Source organism: Symphalangus syndactylus, chromosome 2, assembly GCF_028878055.3.
Source record: "Symphalangus syndactylus isolate Jambi chromosome 2, NHGRI_mSymSyn1-v2.1_pri, whole genome shotgun sequence".
Taxonomy (NCBI): domain Eukaryota; kingdom Metazoa; phylum Chordata; class Mammalia; order Primates; family Hylobatidae; genus Symphalangus; species Symphalangus syndactylus.
In genome coordinates, this window is record NC_072424.2 from 87475495 (window position 1) to 87498271 (window position 22777).

A 22777-nucleotide genomic window follows, 5' to 3' on the forward strand; every position below is an offset into this window, starting at 1 on the left:
GGAACTGCTACTTTTGGGGTTTTCACCATTAAATATGATGTGTGTAGGTGTGGTTTTCCTTGTATTTATCCTGCTTGGGGCTTGCTGAGCTTCTTGGACCTATAAGTCAATCTATAATTTTTTTGGTTTTTGCTTGGTTTCTTAATTTCAGTAATGTTGACAATGATATCTTCAAGTATTTTTTTTTCTGTCCTGTTTCCACTATCATCTTCTTCTGGGACTCCACTTACTCACATTAGACCATCTGATTTGTCCCACAGGTCCCTGAAGCTCTATTCATTTCTTTCAATATTTTTTTCTCCCTCTGTTTTTCAGACTGGAAATGTTTTATTGATCTGTCTTCAAGTTCTTCCATAAATTCCAATCTGAAGTCAAGCTAATTCAGTAAAACGTTCAGTTTGGTTTTTATATTTTTAGTGCAGGATTTCCATTTGGTTCTGTTTTAAGTAGTTTTTTCATTTATCTTAAGAGATTCTCTATTCTCTTATAAAGACCTTAAGCATATTTGTAATAGCCATTTTAAAGATTTTATCTGCTAAATCCAACATTTAGTCCATTTCAGGGCCAGTTTCTATTGCCTCCTTTTTTCTTGATATGGGTAACGTTTTCCTGTTTCTTTGCATGTCTTGTAACGTTTCATTACATGTTGGACATTGTGGATGATACATTATTAGGGACTTTGAATTCTGTTATCTTCCTCTGAAGACTGTCAGTGTTGACTTTTGTTCTATCAGACAGTTCAGTTACAGTCATGTGTTGCTTAATGATGGGGATACATTCTGAGAAATGTGTCATAAGGTGATTTTGTTGTTGTGCAAACAGCATAGAGTGTACTTACACAAACTTAGAGGGTAGAGGTTACTAAACACCTAGGCTATATGGTATAGCCTATTGCTCCTAGGGTACAAACCTGTACAGCATGTTGCTGTACTGAATTTTGCAAGCAATTGTAACACAATGTTAAGGATTTGTATGTCTAAACATATCTAAATATAGAACAGGTACTGTGCAAATATGGCATAAACATTTTTTAAATGCTACAGCTGTATAGGGAACTTATCATGAATGAAACTTGCAAGACTAGAAGTTGATCTGGGTGAGACAGTGGGTGGTGAGTGAATAAGAAGGTCTAGGACATTATTGTATACTACTATAGACTTTATAAACAATGTACACTTAGGCTACACTAATTTAAAATTTGTTTCTTTGTTCAATAATAAATTAACCTTGTCTTATTATAGCTTTTTTACTTTATAAACTTCTAAAATTTCTAAACTTTTTGACTCTTCTGTAACAATTCTTAGCTTAAAACACAAACTCATTGTACAGATGTACAAGGATGATACAAAATAGGTTCTTTGTATCTTTATAAGCTTTTTTCCATTTTTCGATTTTTTTTTTTTTTTTTTTTTGAGAAGGAGTCTTGCTCTGTCACCCAGGCTGGAGTGCAGTGGCACGATCTCGGCTCACTGCAAGCTCCGCCTCCTGGGTTCACACCATTCTCCTACCTCAGCCTCTCCGAGTAGCTGGGACTACAGGCGCCCGCCACCACGCCTGGCTAATTTTTTTGTATTTTTAGTAGAGACGGGGTTTCACCATGGTCTCGATCTCCTGACCTCGTGATCTGCCCGCCTCGGCCTCCCAAAGTGCTGGGATTACAAGCGTGAGCCACTGCGCCTGGCCGGAGCTGTCATCTCTTACGACAACAATGGCTTCTGGAATATCTCCTGAAGGACCTGCCTGAGGCTGTTTTACAGTTAACTTTTTCTACAAGTAGAAGGAGTACATTCTAAAATAATGATTAAAAGTATAGTAAATACTAAACCATTAACATCATTTTTTTTATTGTCATCAAGTATTACATAACTGTACATAATTGTATATGCTATGCTTTTATACATCTGGCAGCACAGTAGGTTTGTTTATAGCAGCATCACAAACACTTGAGTAACTTGTGCTATGGTGTTACAATGGCTATGACTTCACTAGGTGATGAGAAATTTTCAGCTTCATTATAATCTTATGGGACCACTGTTGTATATGCAGCACATGACTGTATTGGTTTACCACATTGAACTTCTGTTTTTTGTTTTTTTGAGACAGAGTCTCTCCTTGTCACCCAGGCTGGAGTGCAGTGGTGTAATCTCTGGTCACTGCAACCTCCACCTCCTGGGTTCAAACGATTCTCCTGCCTCAGTCTCCCAAATAGCTGGGATTACACACATGCACCACCACACTGGCTAATTTTCATATTTGTAGAGACAGGGTTTTACCATGTTGGCCAAACTGGTCTCAAACTCTTGGCTTCAAGTGAACTGCCCTCCTCAGCCTCCCAAAGTGCTGGGATTACAGGCCACTGCAACTGGCCTGAACTTCTATTTTATGCTTTATTAAATCCAACATTTGGAAAGCCCCCAAGTATTTCCCAATTTGATAGGGCTCAATCTCCAAATTCATTCCCCCAGATTTTATTGAGGAGTGGTTGTAGGCTCGGTAAGGGAGGGTGCAGGCCTTAATCTAGGTTGTGGTCCTTACACCCAAGGGATGGCCTTTACAGTGTGTCAGCTCAGTGTTCTGGTAATAAGGCCTCTCCTTTGAAACTGGGCCAGATGTCTCAAGTCCCTGCACTGCTCAACCTCCAGTATCTGTTCTGTTCACAACCTGTAGGAGCCATCCTTTGATAAGCTTTGTGAAGTCTCCTTTGAGAAGCTCTTGGCCACACACACTTGGGCCTTGCTCCCACCCTACTCACAAGCAGCTCCCTTCTCCCTGCTGCTCTGCTTCACAGTGCAGGCTGCTTCAGAACTGAGCTCAGTCTCCTCAGCTCCATGGAAGCACCATGCTCTGCTTGGCCTGTCAGGAAACTGTCCCCATCCATGCAGACAATTGAGGTAACCATGGAGCTCACCTCATGAGTTTCTCTTCCTGCAGGGATCACATGTTAGGAGGGTTAGTTCACTGTCATGGCTGGAATTTAAAGATTCTTAAAAAGATGGTCGCCATGTACTGTTCCATCAATAGTTTTTAAAACTTTCCATTCATACATGTTCTCACTAGAACAAAGGCTGTCATTCTTTTGATATGGGTGAAAATTTTCATCTTACTATTATTTTATGTTACTTATCTCCTGATGAGGTTAGGCATCTTTCATAAGTTTTTTCCACTGACAACTCATCTTCTGTGGTTTTCTCTAGCTATCTGTTGTCTATTTTCCTAGCATTGCCTATCTTTATCCTTTTGATCTGTAGGCGCTCTAAGTATACAGTGCCAGAAACACGTTTTTAGTTATACTTGTTTCAAAGATCTCCCAGTCTACTGGGTTTCATTTAAAAAAACAGAGGCCTTGTATCAGAGAGAAATGTTTTATACTTTGATGAAATATAATTATCAATCTTAAAAAATTATTTTGGGGTATTTTCTAATTGCTGCATAACAAAGTACCCAAAGACTTAAGGACTTAAAACAAACAAAAATTATTATTTCAGTTTCTGAGGGTCAGAAATAATAATTTTTCATGATTTTATTTTATTTTATTTTACTTTTTTAGAGAAGAGGTCTCATCATTTTGCCCAGGCTGGCCTCAAACTCCTAGACTCAAGGGATCTTCCTGCCTCAGTCTCCCAAATTGCTGGGGTTACAGGCGTAAGCCACCATGCCAGCTGATTTTTCATTATTTTAAATGGGAAATTTATAATGCATTATACCTTGACTCAAATTCTATAATGTAACTAAAACATAAGCAAAGGCCTATTACAAGTAACAGGCAATCATGTTTGGATGCAAAATGGTTAAAACATCATTATGTGATCACCAAACAATTAATATTATTGGTGATACACATTTGTTTTCCATGCAGTAAAATGGCCTTTCTTAGGGCCAGCAACATTTGAGACTCCGTTACTGACACATGAGGAAGTTTTCTAAACACTTACACTTGATTTTGACATTCTACTACTTGTATTTGAAATGTATCACACCATCTTTCCTGACTATTATAAATTTAAAATGTAGAATTTTCTTTTGGAGATGTAAATATAAACAGTATTTGAAAAATGTTTTTTTTTTTTTTTTGAGACAGAGTCTGGCTCTGTCACCCAGGCTGGAGTGCAGTGGCGCCATCTCGGCTCACTGCAAGCTCTGCCTCCCAGGTTCACGCCATTCTCCTGCCTCAGCCTCCCGAGTAGCTGGGACTACAGGCGCCCGTCACCATGCCCGGCTAATTTTTTTGTATTTTTGGTAGAGACGGGGTTTCACCATGTTAGCCAGGATGGTCTCGATCTCCTGACCTCGTGATCTACCCCCCTCGGCCTCCCAAAGTGCTAGGATTACAGGCATGAGCCACCAGGAGATATGTATGGTCTATGATGTTTGCACATTAAAAACCAGGTGATGCTTTACAGGAAAACATTGTGTGGGAATACATTTTAAGGGTATGTTTGAATTATAAGACCCTTGCACTATTTAAGAAGTATGAAAGTACCAATTTATATTGAAAGTAATATGTCAGACATTATTTTTTGGGTGACTCTTTGAAGAAAATAATATATAACGTACAAGATAACAGAGAGAAGTTTTAATTAGTTAAAAATGATATTACCTAGGATAGCATCGAAACCCATCAAATACCCAGAGGTCTGTCCAAATTTCTACACAGAAAACTCCAAATTATTACTAACATAAATTAAAGAGGGGCTAAATAAATGGCAAAATGTATCATGTTTACGGACTAGAAGAGTCAATATTGTAAAGATGTCCATTCCTCCAACTGATCTATAAATGTCATGCTATCCTAGTTAAAATCTCAAAAGATTTTTCTACATAAAATTGCAAAGGGCTAAGAATAGCCAATGCACTCCTGAAAGAGAACAATAAGATAGAAGACCTTGCTCTACTTGACATCAAGATTTATTGTAAAGCTAAAATAATTAAGTCAATGTAGTATTGGCAAAATACTAATAGAATGATGAAATAGATCAGTGAGGCTTGGTATGGTGGTTCACACTTGTAATCCCAGTGCTTTGGGAGGCTGAGGCAGGAGGATCATTTGAGGCAAGCAGCTCCTGAGATCAGCCTGGACGACATAGCAAGACCCCATCTCTACAAAAAAATACAAAAATTAGCCAGGCATGGTGGTGTGCATCTGTTATCCCAGCTACTCAGGAGGCTGAGGTGGGAGGACTGTTTGAGCCCAGGAGTTACAGGATGCAGTGAACTATGATGGTATCATTGCACTTCAGCCTGGGCAATAGAGCAAGACCTTGTCTCAGAAAGAAAAGAAAAGAAAAAGAAATAGACCACTGAGCCCCAAAAGAGACACACATATGTATAAAAACATGATATAAGACAAAGGGGGCAAAACAGTTGATAAAGGATGATCTTTTCTTCAATGATCCTGAAACAACTGAATATCTATATGGGAAAAAGTAAAACTTACCCTGTCCTTCACATCATAAGAAAGTCAAGTCTAGGTGGATTATATATTTAAATGTGAAAGTCAAAACAATAAAGCTTTTAGCAGTTAATATAGGACAATATCCTCATGATGTTTGGGCGGAAAAATTTTCTTAAGTATGACATAAAAAGCACTAATGATAACAGACAAGGTTGATAAATCATTCCTCACTGAAACAAAGAACTTCTGTTTATTAAAAGATGCCATTAGAAAAGTGAAATGGCAAACCACAGAGAGACAGAGAATAATCCTAATGCTTATAATCAACAGAGAACTTGTATATAGATAATATTAGGAACTCTTACTAATAATATACAAAAATACAACTAAAAATGGGCAAGACACTTGAGAAAACTCTTCAAAAAGAGAATATTTAAATGGTCAGTAAACATATGAAAGAGGTTCAACCTCATTAGTCATTAGGGAAATGCAAATTAAAACCACAATGAGATACTATTATACACTCACTAAAATGGCTAGAATTAGAAAGACCAACCACAATAAGAGTTGGCAGGAATGTGGAATAACAGAACTCTCATATACTGCTGATAGTATTGTGAAATAATGGAACTACTTTGGAAAACAATTTGGCATTATCTACACAAGTTGAAGATATGTCCATGTGTGCACCAAGAGACACATACAGGAATGTTTATAGTAGTGTTATTTACTCCAATCTGGAATCAATCCAAGTTTTATTAGTGCTCAAATGTGGATAAATACATTATGGTATAAGTCAATCAAGAGAATACAATAAAACAATAAAAATGAATAAACTACAGCTACATTCAATAGTGTGGACAAATATCATAATGTTAAGTGAAAGAAGCCAGGCACAAAGAAGATAAATTGTTTAAGTCTATAAAGTTAAAAAAAAACATGCAAAACTAGCCTATGGTATTTGGACGTATGCTTCCACGGCAAAACCATAAGAGAAGTATGGAAGTGAATGCCATAAAATTCTGGGCAGGGGTTACCTTTGTGTGGAGAGTGAGGAAACTGGTATTGAAAAGAAACATGAGAGGGCTTCTGGGTGCTGGCAACATTCCAGATTTTACCTGGGTGGTGGTTACACGGGGGTTCATTTTGCGAGAACTCCGTGGGCTTCACTTTTCTGTATGTTTGTCATGTTTCACAATGAAAAATTTAAAAGCAAATAGAAAATGATACTCCTGTGCTTAAAAGAATGTAACAGCACTTTGAACAACTTCTAACACCTTTCCGTGGCCTGAATTGCCCTGTCTGCAGCCATGATCTTGTGCCATTCCTTCTTGCATAGGCAATCCTCAAGCCACACTGCCCCTTCTAGAATTCCTCCACATTCCAATCCCTAATCAAATCTTTTGGCTTTGTCTTCAAATTATATCCCAAATATGCTTGTTTCATACCACTTTTACTGCTATCACTCTTGTCTAAGCTAAAAATAATTTCATTTACTGAGAGTGGAGAACAAGATTACTGAGGGAGAAGGTGTCAAGGTGTTGAGAGGATCATCTTTGTAATACTGAAATCACCAAGAATTAGGACAGGAGTGATTATATGGGGAGAGTGAGAGTGAGCCAGGAGTAGTGAAACCCAGGGGACAGAAGATGAGTAGAACCAAGAAAGCTAATAGGTGGCAAAGTCTGAATGACACGATATTCACATGTGGGAGCTTTTGGGAAGCAGGGAGGGACTCTGGTCTGGAGGCAGCAATAAACAACAGAAAGAATGCCTTCCCTACCCCAAGCCCAGTGGAACAATTATTCAATTAAAACATGAAATTTTAAAAACTGAGTACAAATAAAATCCTACAAATTATAATCAAGCATAGATACATGACAGATAGATAGATAGATAGATAGATAGATGATAGATAGATAGATAGATAGATAGATAGATAGATAGATAGATAGATAAATAGTTACCTTTCCTTTGTAATTTTCTGCAAGCATATTGCAAAGTGTCGTTTTCCCTGAATACTGAGGTCCAAGTATGAATACTTTACATGGTGGTGCTGGCATAGGTGGAAGCAGATACGGACGTGGGTTCGATAAAAATGGTTTTAATGCTTCTTCTGATGAAAGACAGTAGATTTTACCTAGAAAACTTAAAATATGCCATATTAGTAAACAACTGAAAAGATGTATGAGGAAGATTTAATGAGGAATATTTAAAATTAAGTTCTGAAAATCTTACTTACCTCACAGAATAATCTGGTAATCCTGAATAAATGTTACCATCTTTTAAATTCACAGGACATGTACGTCCCCATTTACTTCTCTGCCATTTATATCTTGGTGCAATAAGTTTATAAGATGCAAGAGTACGAAATAGCTCATCCTGTGAATTGCAAATACTATATTAAAATATGGGCATACATTTTGCTGAAATTAGGAGTATTAAATATTTCATTTATTATTTTATAGTGCTTTACTATTTAAGAAATAATTTAAAAAGCAAATTTTGGCTTTTTTCTTAATTGCATCATTCTGCACTTGTCCTTGATTTAATAAGACAGTGTAGAACTAGTTTGAACTAGTTGAAAATTACAGGACCCTTGTTTTACAAAGAACTAGTTTACATTTATGTTAAAAAATCTTTAAATTCTACTGAGCAATTTCTATCATATGGTAAAATAAGCATAAGGTAGATAGTGCATTTTCTATCATCTTCCTCAGAAAACAGATTCTGAAAAATTCTTATTAAAAATTTTTGAAAATGTACCAGATTCTTAGCTAATTTACCTTGGCTTTTACATATACCTAAGATGTTATGTACAGATTGTTTTTGCATTTACTTAGCTATAAGCAGTTCTTTAATTCTTAAAATTTAAAGTCTCCTTCATCAGCAATCCTTTCTGTTGGTGACCTCTGGATAAGTTAAGAAATACTTTTCTACAGACTTCAAAATTCTGTAGAAAACTGCTAATTCTCAGTTGGGAACATGCTTATTTTATTTTATATTTATGCTTACTTTACCATATGATAGGTTCCTTGAAAGGTTCATCTGTCCTTGTGGTTCCTTACCAGGGGATGAGAAAACTGGTGAGAGATGGCATGGTGAGTATTATGGCTTGAATGTCCCCTCCAAAACTCAGGTTGAAATTTAATTGCCATTGTGATGGTATTAAAAGGTAGGACTGTTAAGAGGTGATTAAGTCACGAGTGCTCTGCCCTCATGAAAAGATTAATGTCCTTATCTCAGGAGTGGGTAAGTTATTTTGAGAGTGGACTTTTTATAAAGGCAAGTTCACCCCCTCTTGCCCTGGCTCTGGCTCTTGCACTCTTTTGTTCTTCCACCTTCCACAATGGGAAACACAGCACAAAGGCCCTCACCAGATGCCGGTGCCATGCACTTGGACTTCCCAGGCTCCAAATAAACTTATTTCTGTGAACCAAATAAACTTATTTTCTTTATGAATTACCTAGTCTGTGGTATTCTGCTATAGCAAAAGAAAACGAAGAGAGTGGGCAATGGTGAGGGGAAAACTGCTCCCCCCAACCCTCAGATGTGGGTCACACATGTATATGCTGGCTTCAGAGTTGACTATGCAATGCAGATGAGATTGTGAGCTATGATCTTCCCTGGACCCCTGCAGCATCAGAGAACAAAGAGGCATGTGCACTGCAGGGATGCTGTATGAATGTTCCCAAGTGAGAGCTGGAAGTGATAGTAAATATGAAGGAAACTGCCAATGCTTAGGAGAGTTGTATAAGACTGAGAACCTCATCCATGGAACACATTAAGCTACAGGCCTTCTCCACAGAGTTCCTGGACAATGAGCTAGGGACTGAAACCATGCCCAGTTAGGTCAGGAGGCAGTCACTCTTTCCTTATCATCCATATGTCCCACCCATACCTGAAAAAAGTATTTGAATAGACCGTAAGTATTCTCTAAAAGGTTAAGTATTTGAATAGCAGACGATGTTCCTCTCTCAACTTCATACCCGTGGGGCCACACGTTCAGCAGGTGCCGAAGGGAGAGGAGAAGATGAGCTTTTGAATGAATTTGATATTACAGGCTTAAAAATGATCAGGACTGGCTTCTGGTTAAACAAAGCAGACTGAAAACATGAATTTATGTTTTCTGCTTTCCTAAAACCTCACTACAATGACAGTAGAAGAATAAAAAAAAAGAAATAAACTCATGAGGACACAGAGAATGGGAGAAGAGACTAGAGATGCTGATCAGGGCTGACAGCTCACCAGTTACAGCTACACAGTTTTGTAAGTTAGAAAGCAGATGGATGAGTGGTAACTGACTTATATCAGAGAAAGGTGAAAGCTAAATATCTGTGGAGCAAAGATAGGTATGGGAGGCACAAGAACAACAAGGAGTCAGTGGATTCACTTTACAAAACCCTGGAAAGACATGGGACCTTGTGATACCAGGTACCTCTGAAGGGGAATGAATGGAGAGCAGAAAACAGTATAACTGGTTGGAAATCTTTGAAAGAAGGTGCTAGTGCCAGAGCCACTCCCACTCTACTTGGTCCCCTCCCACCACCTCTCTCCCAGTGAGAAGACCAGAAGCATACTTTCTGGAGCGACTTAACCAGAGGAGCATGTGAGGGACCCCAGACACAGCCAAGGTAGCAGGGCAGGGGCAGAAGAAAGTTGGCCACTATAACCTCTACCCTCAAGCTCTATTCCTACCCATCCTCTTGCTGAAGAAACTCTGGACCTTTCCATGATCCAGCAACTAAGGGTTAATACCTGGCAAATGTCTTCAGCACTTCTGCCAGCTCTGTTGTGATTGGGTGAATGCTCTTGCACAGCACAAACTAATTTGCCAGGGCCAGAACAAAATGAAAATTACAGGACCCTTGTTCTACAATTATTAAGAATTTCAAGACTGCAGCAGCAGAGCATTAAACTAAGCACATGGTCCTGTGTGAAGTTCATGAAGCCAACCCTGCCCCTGCAATGCAGCTGTTAAATTTTTAAAATATCACCATTGGTTCTAGGCACTTTAAAAGCATAATCTCATGTAATCTTTACAATAACACGATGCCACAGAGATTGTTGCTGCTTTTTAAATATATACCATTGAATAAACGGCAGCAAGGTTAAGCAGAGTCACAGGTCTGATAGGCTGTACTGCTGAATTCAAATCCAGGTCTGTGTGACTTGAAAGCCAAAACTTCTACTGTGCTAGGTGCCAGTCTGACCCTGTCCCTCCTACTGCACAAACCCATGCCCATGTCCCCATCTACCTGCACAGCCCCTCCTCTCCCGCAACTCAGCAGATGCTATAGCTCTCTCACTCTTCACCAGGGAGCTGGAGTCTACAGTAAGGTCTCTGTGCCTTTCCTACCCCTTTAAACCAGTGGTTCTCTTCCTGAGCTGCACAGTAGAATCTCCTAGGGAAGATTTTTGGGTTTATTTTTTGTTTTTTTATTTGTGGTAAAATACACATCACATAAAATTTGTTTTTGTAACCATCTTTAAGCATACAATTCAGCGGTATTAAGTATATTCACTGTGTTGTGCAATCACCACCTCTATTCGTTTCCAGAACTTTTCCATCATCCCAAACAGAACTCTGTACTCATGAAATAACTCTCCTTCCCCCTAGCCCCTGGTAACCTCTATCCTACATTCTGTCTCTATGAATTTGTCTATTCTGTGTATTTTGTATAAGTGGAATCATGTTTGCCCTTTTGTATCTGCTTGTTTCACTTAGTATGTTTTCGTGGATCATATTTTATCACATATAAGAATTTTACTCCTCTTTAAGGTTGAATAACATTCCATCATACACACACACACACACACACACACACACACACACACACACACTTTGTTTTTCAGTTCATCCATTGATGGACATTGGGTTATCTCCACCTTCTGGCTATTATGAATAAAGGTGCTATAAATATTGGTGTACAAGTATCTGTTTGAGCTCCTGGTTTCAATCCTTTGGGGGAAATGCCTAGAAGTATAATTGCTGAATAGATGAGAATTCTATGTTTAACTTTTTTGAGCAACCACCAAACTATTTTAAACAGCAGCTGCACCATTTTACATCCCCACAAACAATGCAAGAAGGTTCTCATTTCTCCTCATCAACATTTGTTATTTCTCATTTTTTGAATAATAGCACCCCAGTGGATATGAGATGGCATCTCATTGCAGTTTTGATTTGCATTTCCTTAATGGCTAGTGATATTGAGCATCTTTTCATGTACTTACTGGCTATTTATATATCTTCTTTAGATAAATGTCTATTCAAATCCTTTGCCCATTTTTGAACTGGATTTTTTTTACTGCTGTGGAGTTGTAGTTGTTCTTTACATATTCTGCATATTAATCTCTATCAGATATATGATTTTCAAATATTCTTCTTCTTTCTGTGGGTTGTATTTTTACTCTATTGATTGATGTGTTTTCCTTTTTTTTGTAGAGATGGGGTTTTACCATGTTGGCCAGGCTGGTCTCAAACTCCTGGCCTGAAGTGATCTGCCCGCCTCAGCCTCCTAAAGTACTGGGATTACAGGCATAAGCCACAGTGCCCGGCTTCTACTGATAGTGCTGATGCAGAAAAGTTTTTTTGTATTTTTTCTTTTGTAATCTGTGCCTTTGATGTCATATCCTATTTTGTTTTGTTTCGCTTAATGACAGAGCCCTACCCTAGAAATTCTGTTTTAACTGGCCTGGGCATTGTAATGTTTAAAAAGCTTCCTAGATGACCCTGTTTTGCAGTCAGGGCTGGGACTCACTGCTTTAAATATTTCCATTATATTGATTATCTAAAAATCACCTGCCTTTAGCTGAAGATTATTCATCTAAAGTCCTTTAAAAACACAGGAACTCATAGATCAATCAACTTTAATTGACTAGGCTCCTTTGGTGTCCCAAGAGTTAAAGTAGGGGTTCTCAGACTTAAGTGGGTATAGGAATTTGTAAAAATACATTTTCAGGTTCCATCTCCAGATAGTCCGGTTCAATCAGTCTGGGATTTGGGCCTCAGGGATTTGTACTTGCAGTACATTTCCCAGGTGATTCTTTTGGAGGTGGTCTGGACTGCCAGGTAGAAATGCTGCTTAAGGGATATGAATAATGACTCCAGTGTACACAGCCACATCTTCTTCCCTTTTATGAAAAAGGAGGCAGGTTCACCTAGTCATACAGCTTATGAACTACAACCTTACACCTATGCCCCATGCATGCAATGCTTTCTAAGGACAAACTTTCTGGCTCAGAAATTTCCTGCAGGTTTTATAGATACTTTTTCTCTTTCCTTCAATGATGACCTAGAACAGGAGGCCTCAGTACTCAGTTTATTTTTCCCAGCCTCAGTTCTGACCAAGCCCACTTTTCTTCCTCTTCAGCACCAGTTCATATTGCAGAGGTCCCAGCACATATTCCAGTTATGTGGACCCACTGACATCTTGTTATGATACAGGATAAAAAAATGACCTCTTTCTTCAAAGATTTTAAAATTTGAATTATGTCTGTTTATGATCCTGGCATATGTTTTTGGTTTTTATTTTAATTTTTGAGACAGGCTCTTGCTTTATCACGCAGGCTGGAGTGCAGTGGCACAATCAAGGCTCACTGCAGCCTCAAACTCTAGGCTCAGTTGATCCCCCCACCTCAGCCTCTCAAGTAGCTGGAACCATGGGCATGTGCTATCACGTCTGGTTAATTTTTTTAAAAAATTTTTATTATACTTTAAGTTCTAGGGTACATGTGCACAACATGCAGGTTTTTTACATAGGTATACATGGGCCACGGTGGTCTGATGCACCCATCAACTCATCATTTACGTTAGGTATTTCTCCTAATGCTATCCCTCCCCCAGATCCCCACCCCACAACAGGCCATGTTGTGTGATGTTCCCTGCCCTGTATCCAGATGTTCTCATTGTTCAATTCCCACCTATGAGTGTGAACATGCAGTGTTTGTTTTTCTGTCCTTGCCATAGTTTGCTGACAATGATTGTTTCCAGTTTCATCCATGTCCCTGCAAAGGACATGAACTCATCCTTTTTTATGGCTGCATAGTATTCCATGGTGTATATGTGCCACATTTTCTTAATCCAGTCTACCATTGATGGACATTTGGGTTGGTTCCAAGTCTTTGTAATTGTGAACAGTGCCACAATAAACATACGCGTGCATGTGTCTTTATAGTAGCCTGATTTCTAATCCTTTGGGTATATACCCAGTAATGGGATCTCTGGGTCAAATGATATTTCTAGTTCTAGATCCCTGAGGAATTGCCACACTGTCTTCCACAATGGTTGAACTAATCTACACTCCCACCAACAGTGTAAAAGTGTTCCTATTTCTCCACATCCTCTCCAGCACCTGTTGTTTCCTGACTTTTTATGGATCGCCATTCTAACTGGTGTGAGATGGTATCTCATTGTGGTTTTGATTTGCATTTCTCTGATGACCAGTGATGAAGAGCATTTTTTCATGTGTCTGTTGGCTGCATAAATGTCTTCTTTTGAGAAGTGTCTGTTCATATCCTTTGCCCACTTGTTGATGGGGTTGTTTGTTTTTTTCTTGTAAATTTGTTTAAGTTCTTTGCAGATTCTGGATATTAGCCCTTTGTCAGATGTGTAGATTGCAAAAATTTTCTCCCATTCTGTAGGTTGCCTATTCACTCTGATGGTAGTTTCTTTTGCTGTGCAAAAGCTCTTTAGTTTAATTAGATCCCATTTGTCTATTTTGGCTTTTGTTGCCATTGCTTTTGGTGTTTGTCATGAAGGCCTTGCCCATGCCTATGTCCTGAACGGTATTGCCTAGGTTTGCTTCTAGGGTTTTTATGGTTTTAGGTCTAACATTTAAGTCTTTAATCCATCTTGAACTAATTTTTGTATAAGGTGTAAGGAAGGGATCCAGTTTCAGCTTTCTACCTATGGCTAGCCAGTTTTCCCAGCACCATTTATTAAATAGGGAATCCTTTCCCCATTTCTTGCTTTGGTTAGGTTTGTCAAAGATCAGGTGGTTGTAGGTGTGTGGTGTTATTTCTGAGGCCTTTGTTCTGATCCATTGGTCTATATCTGTTTGGGTACCAATACCATGCTGTTTTGGTTACTGTAGCCTTGTAGTATAGTTTGAAGTCAGGTAGCATGACGTCTCCAGCTTTGTTCTTTTTGCTTAGGATTGCCTTGGCAGTGCAGGCTCTTGTTTGGTTCCATATGAACCAAAACTGTGTAGCCTCACAGTTCAATCTCAGGCTGCTGTGCTAGCAGTGAGCAAGGCTCCGTGGGCGTGGGACCTGCTGAGCCAGGCATGGAATAGTAACTCCTGGTCTGCCATTTGCTAAGACAGTTGGAAAAGAGCCATATTTGGGGGGAGTGTCCTGTTTTTCCCAGGTACAGTCTGTCACGGCTTCCCTTGGCTAGGAAAGGGAAATCCCCAGACCCCTTGTGCTTCCTGGGTGAGGCAACACCCTGCCCTGCTTCAGCTCGCCCCCAGTGGGCTGCACCTACTGTCTAACCAGTCCCAATGAGATGAACCAAGTACTTCAGTTGGAAATGCAGAAATCACCCATCTTCTACGTCGATCCCACTGGGAGCTGCAGACTGGAGCTGTTCCTATTTGGCCATCTTGGAACTCCACCCCAATTTTTTATTTTTTTTATTTTTTGTAGGGCCAGGGTCTCGCTATGTCCCAGGCTGGTCTCAAACTCCTGGGCTCAAGTGATCCTTCCACCTCAGTCTTCCAAAGTGCTGGGATACCGTGCCCAGTCCTGGTATGCGTTTTTTAAAAATAATTTCTACTCATTTAGGTGAAACTGAGCTTCTCAGAATAGGTCAAATCCTCCAATTAAAACTCCTTGTGGCACTTTTGGCAATTGGCAGTTATAATCTGATACCCATCACATATGTAGCACATCAGTGCCAGGAACACATTAGTTACTCAAAAAAAATTGGTTGAATGATTAAAGAAATAGAGTTAAGAACTTTTAGGTCTTCACGTTCTTTGGTGCTGCAAATTTTTAAACTGAACTTGGATTTCTTTCTTTTTTACTGTTCCTACATTTAATTGTTATGATTTTATTTGTTTCAAAATTTGTGTTGTATCTAATATCTAAAAGGATATTGTGCTAATATTACAGCTTCTTCCCAGAAATCACATCCATTTTTATAAAAGAATACAAATTAAGGCCACAACACACATATATATATGAATAAATATATATATATATATATAATTTTTTTTGAGATAGCATCTGGCTCTGTTGCCCAGGCTGGAGTGCAGTGGCATGATCATGGCTCACTGCAACCTTAACCTCCTGGGCTGAAGCAATCCTCCCGTCTCAGCTCCTGAGTAGCTGAGACTACAGGTGCATACCACCACACCTGGCTAATTTTTTCTATTTTTTCTTTCTTTCTTTTTTTTTTTTCTTTTTTGTAGAGATGGGTTCTGACTAAGTCATCCAGGCTTATCTCAGACTCCTGGGCTCCAGTGATCCTCCCATGGGATTACAGGTGTGAGCCACTGCACCCTGCCCACAACATATATTGAAAATTAGACTTTCAGACAGTTCCATATAACTTACATTTTCCATTGTGTCATTAATTTCTTCCTCTGCACCCTGAAGTTTGGTTAGAATAGCTGCTCTTTTTAGGTTCAGATATTTAAGTCGATCCATAACAATCTAAATTTAAAGAACAGATATTTAACTACATTGGTATCTGAATATCTCAAATATTCTGAAACAGCGGTGGGCTTATGGGCCAAGCCCATGCTCCCCCTGACTCTGGGTCGAATCCTTGCTTGCTTCTTCTGGCTTCTGGCTGTTTGCTGACAATGCTTGGTATGTCTTGGCTTGTATATGCATCACTCCAATCTCTGCCTCTGTTGTCACAGAATCATCTTCTCCCTGTGTGTCTGAGTCTCTTCTCCTAATCTATAGGCAAAGACCTTATTTCCAAATAAGGTCACACTCACAGGTATTGGACTTCAGGGCTTCAACATATCTTTTGAGGGACACATTTCAACTCATAACAGTCTGCCCTCTGGTCCCCAGATATTCATGTCCTTAGAGGTCTTGGTCTCTGGGACCTCTTCAGGCAAAGGGATGATTGCCATGTGAAGATGGAGGCAGATATTGGAGTTATGCTGCCATAAGTCAAGAAATGCCGGGAGCTACCAGAAGCTGGAAGAAACAAAAATAGAGCCTCCCCAAGGACTTCGGAAGGAGCATGGCACTGCCAACACCTTGATTTTGGACTTTTAGCCTCCAGAACTGTGAGAGAATAAATTTTTGTCATTTTAAGCCACCAGTTTGTGGCACTTTGTTATGGCAACCCCAGGAAATTAATGCAGACACTACATGGAAGAATCTGGAAAAATAAAAGAGGCCAGCACATAGACCATGAGATGGGAAGATAGTGAGATAGCCAAAATCCTGATGGTGTGTGGTAGTCTGTGATAGACTGTGTTACAATTCAACCTTCACTGATTAATTCCCTAGTTCATTCTGGGTGGAGTACACTTCGTTATTCCACTGTCGAACTTCTCCATGTAGCCTGCTCTGCCAATGGAACGTGGGTGGAAGTGCAGAGTACCAGTTCCCATGGGCGCCTTCACAGGTTTGGCAAGTTCCAGCCAGGCCCCTTGGAGCTTCTGCCCTCTACCTTGAGGAAAGTGTGTCCCAGGTAGTAAAAAGTGGTAGAATTCTGGCCATATTTTGAAGGAGAAGCCTGCTGTATAAGCTGGTGAATGGGATGTGGGATGTGAGAAAAAAAAGTCAAGGAGAGCAGCTGGCTGGGTGGTTTTTGCATTTACTGAAAAAGGAGAACGGTGGGAGAAGCACATTGGGGGCAGGGTGGTGGTGGTGAAGTTCTATCTCGCACACTTAAATCCGAAATGACTAGCAGACATCCATTTGGAAAAACAGTAGTTGAGCAGCCATTAAGTATACAAGTGTGGAATTCAGGGGAAAGATCTGATATAGCATCATGAATTTAAGAGATGTCAGTGGTTAGAAGATATCTAAAGCTGCTGACTGAATGAAGTCTCTTAATGAGTGAGGGTAAACAGAGAAGAGCTCATGCCTTGTGAACTCTGGGGTCCTGCAACACTGCAGGTTAGCGAATTAAGAGTGTGCAGTGAGCTGTAATGGAACTACTGCGGTGTGGGGTCCAAGAAGCCTAGGGAAGAAGGGTGCAGAAAAAAAGAAGTGATCTGTTGTGTCAAATGCTGTTTCTATTATAGATTGAATTAGATGAAGACTGAAAAATGAGCAGTGACTTTGGTCATGAGATCACAGTGATCTTGGCAAGAGCATGTCCCAAGTGAGGAGCTTATCCCTGAGCTGGCTTCACCACTAGCATGCACTGTTACCATGTTGCCACCAATCAGATCAAGCCAGAAATCTGGGCATTATATCTGACTTTTCGCTCTCCCTTAATTCCCATATTAAGTTACTCACCAAGTCCTGTCAAGTAGATTTCTTAAATGTCTCTCAGATCTGTCCTTTTCTGTCCATTCCTGTGGTCACTACCCTAGGTTAGGCCACTATCTCATACCTGATTAATGGCAAAAGCCAAAACTAGTTTTCCTAACACCAATTTGATTCTCCTTTTGTTTTTTCCTTGCATGGAACAAAGTGATCTTTCTTAAACAGAAATAGGATCATTTGTACTTTCTGGCTTAAAACCTTTCACTGGCTGCCTATTCCCTCATATTGAGGTCTAAACTCCTTACTATGGCTTACAAGGTCTTTCTTGGTGCAGCCCCTTCTTATTTCTAGTCTTGGCTCTATTCCACCTCTCCGACCCCATCCTCCTACATTCCAGTCCTATATTCAGTTCTTGCAACTCACTATGCTCTTTCTGGCCTCTGGGGCCTTGACACAGACTCTTCCCTCAGCATAGAACACTGTCCCACTTCCCTCACCTCCCCTTGTCTTCAATGTCTAGTTCTTACTTGTCCTTTAAGTTTCTATTTAAACATAGTTTCAGACTGGTGTTCCTCCTTACCAGACTAGGTTTTGTCTTTATGCTATAAACTGCTATAATACCATGCATGTGTATCCCTGACTGTAACACAAACTGCTCTCTAGAGATTTATTTTCCCCAACATATTGGATACTGCATGAGCAGAGAGATGTGTGGACCCTTCTGCCTCCTTCCTATCTTTATACCTAGAGCCCATTATAATGCCAGACACTTATTTGACATTAAAGAAATAGTTACTATATTTTTGTATTATTGAATTATTTTTGTAAAACATTTTTGGGTTCCAATTTCTCCACATCCTCACCAACACTTTTTATTATTTGTTTTGTGTTTGTTTGTTTTTACTTTGGTCATCCTAGAAGGTAAAAGGGGTTCCCCATTATGGTTTTGACCTGCCTTTCCCTGATGACTAATGATGTTCAGCATCTTCTCATGTGCTTTTGGTTACCATTGCTTTTACTTTTCTTTGAGACACCTTTTGACAGAGATTTTAAATTTGAATGTAGTTTTGATTTTAAAATGGACAGATGAATAAACAAAACATCAAAATTTTAAGTGTCAAGACAAATTGTTCAAAGATAAATGGTGTTCAAATATAAATATGCTTCTGTTTATTAAAAGAAGTACAATACTGTCAATAGCTTTTAAATTTTCCATGCTGTGAAGTATTCCTGCTTAACACTGCACTCACCATAAAGAGCTCCTCTGGTGGTTTATTTCCATTTAGCTCAATGAGATACTGGGGATTGTGTTCAGCCATTACTTCCTGCAGATAATAGAAAAGAAACTTTATAATACAGGATCACTACAAAAACTGAATACAAGATCAGAATCTTTATATACTATGCAGAAATATTTAAAGTAAATTGTTCGCCTTATACATGCTATAATGTATGTTATTTTCAATGCTCAAGAGATCTTTTGCAAAAGCTCGAACTAATCTTCTCACCATGAATTTTATTTTCCTGTTTAAAAAAATCTTTTTTCTCTACATTGATGCCTTAATGTTTTTTCCAATACAAAATGTTTTGGGGCATCTATCTGCATATGTTCATAGCTTTGCTATTTGGTTTCCAAACCATGGAAGCATCTGATTAAAATTTAAGTCACAGACTTTCTTCACATAGATATTAGCATCATTTAGAAGATACAATGCATTTTGATCATTCCAAGATGGCCAAATAGGAACAGTTCTGGTCTACAGCTCCCAGTGTGATCAATGCAGAAGATGGGTGATTTCTGCATTTCCAACTGAGGTACTTGGTTCATCTCACTGGGACTTGTTGGACAGTGGGTGCAGCCCATGGAGGGTGAGCCGAAGCAGGGCAGGGCATCACTTCACCTGGGAAGCACAAGGGGTGGGGGGATTTCCCTTTCCTAGCCAAGGGAAGCCATTTCCAAGGATACCTGGAAAATCGGGACACTCCTGCCCTAATACTCTGCTTTTCCAACAGTCTTAGCAAATGGCACACCAGGAGATTATATCCTGCACCTGGCTCAGAGTGTCCCATGCCACGGAGCCTTGCTCACTGCTAGCACAGCAGTCCAAGATCCAACTGCGAGGCAGCAGCCAGGCTGGCGGACAGGCATCCACCATTGCTGAGGCTTGATTAGGTAAACAAAGCAGCCAGAAGCTCAAACTGGGTGGAGCCCACCACAGCTCAATGAGGCCTGCCTGCCTCTGTAGACTTCACCTCTGGGGGCAGGGCACAGCTGGACAAAAGGCAGCAGAAACTTGTGCAGACTTAAACGTCCCTGTCTGACAGCTTTGAAGACAGCAGTGGTTCTCTCAGCACAGAGTTTGAGCTCTGAGAATGGAGAGACTGCCTTCTCAAGTGGGTCTCTGACCCCTGAGTATCCTAACTTGGAGACACCTCCCAGTAGGTGCTGACTGACACCTCATACAGCCAAGTGCCCCTCTGAGACGAAGCTTCCAGAGGAAGGATCAGGCAGCAATATTTGCTGTTCTGCAATATTTGATGTTCTGCAGCCTTCACTGGTGATACCCAGGCAAACAGGATATCCATAGAGTGGACCTCCAGCAAACTCCAACAGACCTGCAGCTGAGGGTCCTAACTGTTAGAAAGAAAACTAACAAACAGAAAAGAGTAGCATCAACATCAACAAAAAGGACATCGACACCAAAACCCCATCTGTAGGTCACCATCATCAAAGAGCAAAGGTAGATAAAATCACAAAGATGGGGAGAAACCAGAGCAGAAAAGCTGAAAATTCTAAAAACCAGAGCGCCTCTAATCCTCCAAAGGATTGCAGCCCCTCGCCAGCAATGGAACAAAGCTGGACAGAGAATGACTTTGACGAGCTGACAGAAGTAGGCTTCAGAAGGTCGGTAATAACAAACTTCTCCAAGCTAAAGGAGGATGTTCGAACCCATTGCAAGGAAGCTAAAAACCTTGAAAAAAGATTAGACACATGACTAACTAGAATAAACAGCATACAGAAGACCTTAAATGACATGATGGAGCTGAAAACCACGGCATGAGAACTACGTGATGCATGCACAAGATTCAGTAGCCGATTCAATCAAGTGGAAGAAAGGGTATCAGTGATTGAAGATCAAATGAATGAAATGAAGCGAGAAGTTTAGAAGAAAAAGAGTAAAAACAAACGAAAGAGCCTCCAAGAAATATGGGACTATGTGAAAAGACCAAATCTAAGTTTGATTGGTGTACCTGAAAGTGACGGGGAGAACGGACCTCAGTTGGAAAACATTCTTCGGGATATTATCCAGGTCAACTTCCCCAACCTAGCAAGGCAGGCCAACATTCAAATTCAGGAAAACAGAGAATGCTACAAAGATACTCCTTGAGAAGAGCAACCCCAAGACACATAATTGTCAGCTTCATTAAGGTTAAAATGAAGGAAAAAATGTTAAGGGCAGCCGGAGAGAAAGGTTGGGTTACCCACAAAGAGAAGCCCATCAGACTAACAGTGGATCTCTCAGCAGAAACTCTACAAGCCAGAAGAGAGTGGGGGCCAATATTCAACATTCTTACAGAAAATAATTTTCAACCCAGAATTTCATATCCAGCCAAACTAAGCTTCATAACTGAAGGAGAAATAAAATCCTTTACAGACAAGCAAATGCTGAGAGATTTTGTCACCACCAGGCCTGCCCTACAAGAGCTCCTGAGGAAACACTAAACATAGAAAGGAACAACCGGTACCAGCCGCTGAAAAAACACGTCAAATTGTAAAGACTGTTGATGCTAGGAAGAAACTGCATCAACTAAGGAGCAAAATAACCAGCTAATATCATAATGACAGGATCAAATTCACACATAACAATATTAACCTTAAATGTAAATGGGCTAAATGCCCCAATTAAAAGACACAGACTGGCAAATTGGATAAACAGTCAAGACCCATCAGTGTGCTGTATTCAGGAGATCCATCTCACATGCAGAGACATACATAGGATCAAAATAAAGGGATGGAGGAAGATCTACCAAGCAAATGGAAAATAAACAAACAAACAAAAAAGCAGGGGTTGCAATCCTAGTCTCTGATAAAGTAGACTTCAAACCAACAAAGATCAAAAGAGACAAAGAAGGTCATTACATAACGGTAAAGGGATTAATTCAACAAGAAGAGCTAACTATCCTAAATATATATGCACCCAATACAGGAGCACCCAGATTCATAAAGCAAGTCCTTAGAGACCTACAAAGAGACTTAGACTCCCACAAAATAATAATTGGAGACGTTAACACCCCACTGTCAACATTAGACAGATCAATGAGACAGAAGGTTAACAAGGATATCCAGGAATTGAACTTAGCTCTGCACCAAGTGGACCTAATAGACATCTACAGAACTCTTCACCCCAAATGAACAGAAAACACATTCTTCTCAGCACCACATTGCACTTATTCCAAAATTGACCACATGGTTGGAAGTAAAGCACTCCTCAGCAAATGTAAAAGAACAGAAATCACAACAAACTGTCTCTCAGACCACAGTGTGATCAAATTAGAACTCAGGATTAAGAAACTCACTAAAAGCCACAGAACTACATGGAAACTGAACAACCTGCTTCTGAATGACTACTGGGTACATAATGAAATGAAGGCAGAAATAAAGATGTTCTTTGAAACCAATGAGAACAAAGACACAACATATCAGAATCTCTGGGACACACTCAAAGCAGTGTGTAAAGGGAAATTTATAGCACTAAATGCCCACAAGAGAAAGCAGGAAAGATCTAAAATCGACACCCTAACATCACAATGAAAAGAACTAGAGAAGCAAGAGCAAACAAATTCAAAAGCTAGCAGAAGGCAAGAAATAACTAAGAGCAGAACTGAAGGAGATAGAGACACAAAAAAACTCTTCAAAAAAATCAATGAATCCAGGAGCTGGTTTTTAGAAAAGATCAACAAAATTGATAGACC

The 22777-nt window shown here is 39.8% G+C and overlaps 1 protein-coding gene across 2 annotated transcripts in view; it reads right to left on the reverse strand.

Moving 5' to 3' along the window:
* AK9 (adenylate kinase 9) overlaps positions 1–22777 on the reverse strand; it is a 229600-nt gene that overhangs the window by 154890 nt on the left and 51933 nt on the right. For both annotated transcript variants that reach the window (XM_055261102.2, XM_063631005.1), the window contains exons 9-12: positions 19054–19128; positions 15956–16054; positions 7635–7774; positions 7360–7540 (exon numbers count right to left, since the gene is read on the reverse strand). In XM_055261102.2, coding sequence (XP_055117077.2) covers positions 7360–7540; positions 7635–7774; positions 15956–16054; positions 19054–19128 — 495 coding nt within the window. The remainder of the gene's footprint in view (positions 1–7359; positions 7541–7634; positions 7775–15955; positions 16055–19053; positions 19129–22777) is intronic.